Below are 4,453 nucleotides of genomic sequence, written 5' to 3' on the forward strand. Positions count from 1 at the left end.
TTAGGAAACCTACGAGCCAACGGAGGAGGATCGCAGATCAGGGAACCACGGGCCACACAATTGGTGAACCCGACTTGAATCTAAACTTCTGATCCAAACAGCTCGAACCTTCTTTAGCCTACCCTCCTCCTTTAAACAACCACTACAGCTTCGATTACCATGGGCGGAGATCTGGCAGACGTCACCGTCTCAGGGGCCAAAGACACCAATGGAAACACAATCCTTCCACCGTTTTCAGAGAGGCACATGTCCATTTCACTTCCCCCCAGTTCAGGCCTCTCCCTAGTGGCGGACGACGTAACAACGGCCTACATCCGCTTGTTACAACGTCACGACGAAGATAGGGACAACGAGCTGGCAGCTCTGAGAGCGAAAGTTGCCCAAATGAAATAACAGATGCAGCGAGACGCCACTCCCGCTACATCTAGATCGGCGGGAGGCAGAAGCGGGAGGCGACGAAAGCAAACACCACCCCCACCACCACCATAAGAACGTCCTCACGAAATCGGCCACCGCGGCTCCGTCAAGGACCGCCTTGGCATCCCACTAGACCCAGGTGATGCGAGGGAGATCATACTTTACAAGCGGCACACGACATCTGGAACACACCGCTCAAAGAGCCACCACGATCGAACCAACACTAGGGATACCGAGTCGTTTACAAGCACATACTCAACTGGTTGCGCAGAATTCTCTCATACAACGGTTTCCCACCGTAGCCGAGATTCCGTGGAGACCAGACGCCATGTATCTGAACGTCTCGGGGAAATCCCGGCAAAAAATTTCGACAATGGCAACCAGGCTCAACGAAACGGAAAAGGCATGCGTATTGAAGAGCCGAACAACGAAACCAAATCCCGTAAGGACGGAGGAAAGACGGTTGACGGACATCACTGGGTGACAGCAGATTTACGAGACAAACTCCGACATCGAAACCATGAAAAGTCCCCGGACAGAGACTCCAAGAGAACAAAGATGGATGAGCACGGCAAGCCACCGCGCCCTGGTTTTGAGCGGCAGTTGAAGGACCTCGGCGTTTCTCCCTTCACGCCCCATATAATCAACACGACGGCCAAACCCAACTTCCACCTACCAAAGTTTACAAAGTTCGATCCTACCACATGTGAAGCTTACACCCACCTGATTCACTTCCGTCAAACCATTGAGTTATGCACCACAAAGGACGAAATCAAATGCAAAGCATTCCCGTCCAGCCTCGGCTCCTTTGGACTCCAGTGGTTCAACAAATTGCTCGCCAGGTCCATACGGAACCTAGCCGACCTTGAACGCGCTTTTAACACCCGTTTCATCACAAGCAACAGGACGGCCAAGGAGCCTGAGTCATTGTCCCAAATGCGGAAACTCCCATCCAAAACTCTTCGTTAGTACGTCGAACGATACTGGCAACTGTTCAACTAAATTCCCGAAATCGACGAGTACTAGGCCGCAAGAACCTTCAAAAATGGCTTGGAAATTAACAGCAAGATTTTGGACAAACTTGTTATTCGCCCACCCCATGGCATGGGCGAGTTGATGCGCATCGTGGAAAGATTCTGCGCTCTTGAAGAATTCTACGCGGATCGTGTGGCTCAAGGGCTAACAAACTCTACTACAACGGTCACACCTCAGTTGACAGCACCAGTCGCAACGCAGCAACCTCAGCCAAAGAAACTTGTCCACAACATCAAGGAAGGGAAGAAGCGCAAGCCGAAGGTACATGACTATGTGGCAGAAACCACATACTTCAAAGAACCCATCTGGTCTTTCTTGAAGGAAATCATGAGGCAACCATGGTTTGAATGGCCAACAGGAAAGCTGGGCACAGACACTGGCCAAGCAGATCAGAACCCCAGAAAGAAGTGCTCATACCACAACGAGCTCGGTCATTACACAACCACATGCGCACCATACAAAGCACTATTAGAGCGTCTGGCAGCACAAGGCCATCTCGATCAGTACATCGATCAAGCCAAAACACCCACCCGTCCGCCTGCTAGGAATCCCAACCCAAATGAACTGCGACCGACGATACACGTTATCCACGGTCCCATAACAAAGGAATTTGAATCCAATCTTCAGGCTGACCTCAATCGCGCATCCACTTCCAAGCAGGTAATCGCAGTAGGACCTGGATCCAAACAACCACGACCAAAAGAGTCACCCAAATGGACAATTACTTTCACCGAGCGCGATCTCGAACGTGTGCAAACACCACACTCCGACGCCCTCGTCGTAACCGTTCAAATTGGAATACATGATGTCAAGCGCGTTCTAATCAATCAGGGAAGCTCGGCGGAGGTCATGTACTATGACCTATTCAAAAAACTTGATCTCCCAGAATCAGCTTTGCAACCCGCAGAAGTACCCCTCATCGGATTCAACGGAGCACCCGTTTGGCCACTTGGTCGAATCTTCCTGCTAGTCGTCATTGGCTCGAAAACGTTGAGCGTCGAGTTCATCATCGTCAACGTACCTAGCCCATATAACGCAATTCTTGGCCGAACATGGCTACACGGCATGCAAGCGATCGCCTCAACCTACCACCAGGTCGTTCGCTTCATCGACATCAATGGGAGATGGGAAGATCTTCGAGGCGACCAAATAGCCTCCAAAAAATGCTATGTCTCTGCCGTCCACAATTCCACCAAAGCCAAGCAAGTGCAATGGGTCGAAATTCCAGACATCACCATGATCGATGACATCAGCTAGCAAGCCGAAGACAAAGCAGAAGAAGACCTCGTCCAAATGCCAATCAACAAGGATGGCTCCCGATTCTTCTTAATCAGCTCTTCCATCAGCGAGGTCGACCGCGAAGAAATGTACCAATACCTCAAGAAAAATATAAAAGTTTTTGCCTAGACCCCCAATGAAATGTCGGGGGTCGATCCCAATTTCATCAGTCACTCTCTCAACATAAAGAAAGAAGACAAACCTGTCATCCAGAAGGCATGGCGTTCTGCAGCCGAACACGCCGACGCCGTCGTCGAAGAAGTCAAACGTCTGCTGGAAGCCAACGCCATCCAGGAAGTACAATACCCAACATGGTTGTCCAACACAGTGGTCGTTAAAATGAAAAATGGCAAATGGCGAGTTTGCGTGGATTATACCAATCTCAACGACGCTTGTCAGAAGGATTGGTTCCCACTCCCGAAGATTGATCAACTTGTGGACGCAACGGCAGGCCATGCTCAGCTAAGCTTTCTAGACGCCTACCGTGGCTACCACCAAATTGTCATGGACCCTGACGACATGGAGAAAACTGCTTTCATCATACCATATGGCATCTTCTGCTACCGCGTCATGCCCTTTGGGCTCAAGAATTCAGGCGCAACGTTCAACAGAGCAATATTCTAGATGTTGCAAGAACGAATCAGCCACACTGTGGAAGTTTACATTGATGACCTGGTCAAAAAAAGCAAGAAGGAATCCAACCACCTGCGCTTGGCGGAAGTCTTCGAAATCCTCAAACTACACAAGCTACGGCTGAATCCTGAAAAATGCGCGTTCGGGGTGAGCGTTGGGAAATTCCTCGGACACCTGGTCACTCGAAGAGGTATTGAGGCCGACCCTAACCAAATAAAGGCTGTTAAAGATTTGTGCCCACCAAGGACAATCAAGGAAGTACAGAGGCTCACTGGGATGGCAGCGGCTCTAAACCGATTCATCAACAAATCCTCAGACAAGTGCCACGCATTCTTCCATGCCTTGAAGGGAAAAAGTCGACGCAGCTTTGAGTGGACCCCGGATTGTGACTCCGCTTTGGTCGAACTCAAAGAATACTTAAACTCCGCCCCGCTGTTGGTGAAACCCAAGGAGTTCGAAACTTTATATCTCTATCTCGCCGTGTCCGCCCACGTAACCAGTTCTGCACTTGTATGGCGGGAAGGCACCGATGACATGCCAATCTACTTCACAAGCAAGACACTCCTTCTAGCTCAAACTCGTTACCTACCACTTGAAAAGTTAGCCCTTGCTCTCGTTTCAGCGGCAAAGAAACTCCTACCCTACTTCCAATCGCACCCCATAGTCGTCTTAACAGAACACCCCCTCAAGAGCCTCTTTCGAAAGGCTGATCTATCTAACAGGGTCTCCAAGTGGGCAGTAGAGCTAGCAAACTTTGATATCCATTTCGAACCACAAACGGCAATCAGAGGGCAGGTTCTTGCTGACTTTATTGCTGAGCTTACTTCGAAAGATACTGAACTTCTCAACACACCAATCCCAACACAAACCATCGCTCAGCATCAATTGTCGCCGAAACCTTGGCACCTTTTCCAAGGTGACATCTGGCATCTACATGTTGACGGAGCATCTAACAACAACGGAGTAGGGGCCGGGGTCGTTCTAGTCTCCCCCTGTGGAACACTACACGAAAAAGCTATCAGCATCGAATTCCCCGCCACCAATAACGAAGCTGAATATGAAGCCCTCCTAGCTGGCTTACGCTCTGTAG

At 50.0% G+C, this 4,453-nt stretch overlaps 1 protein-coding gene across 1 annotated transcript; it reads left to right on the forward strand.

The window, feature by feature from the left end:
- Window positions 1-1,521: 1,521 nt before the first annotated feature.
- Window positions 1,522-2,709, forward strand: LOC131302919 (uncharacterized). Its single transcript, XM_058329711.1, has 2 exons — window positions 1,522-1,713; window positions 1,774-2,709. The coding sequence occupies exons 1-2, from the start codon at window positions 1,522-1,524 to the stop codon at window positions 2,707-2,709; spliced, it is 1,128 nt and encodes a 375-aa protein (XP_058185694.1).
- The last annotated feature ends 1,744 nt before the right edge of the window (window positions 2,710-4,453 follow it).

The sequence above is a fragment of the Rhododendron vialii genome, chromosome 10a (assembly GCF_030253575.1).
Source record: "Rhododendron vialii isolate Sample 1 chromosome 10a, ASM3025357v1".
NCBI classification, from domain to species: Eukaryota; Viridiplantae; Streptophyta; class Magnoliopsida; order Ericales; family Ericaceae; genus Rhododendron; species Rhododendron vialii.

Bases quoted from the DNA above. Each gene is read 5' to 3' on its own strand.
- LOC131302919 (XM_058329711.1), top strand. From the start codon at position 1,522: ATGGGCGAGTTGATGCGCATCGTGGAAAGATTCTGCGCTCTTGAAGAA. The intron at 1,714-1,773 runs GTACATGACTAT...TCTTTCTTGAAG, and splicing joins GGAAGAAGCGCAAGCCGAAG to GAAATCATGAGGCAACCATG.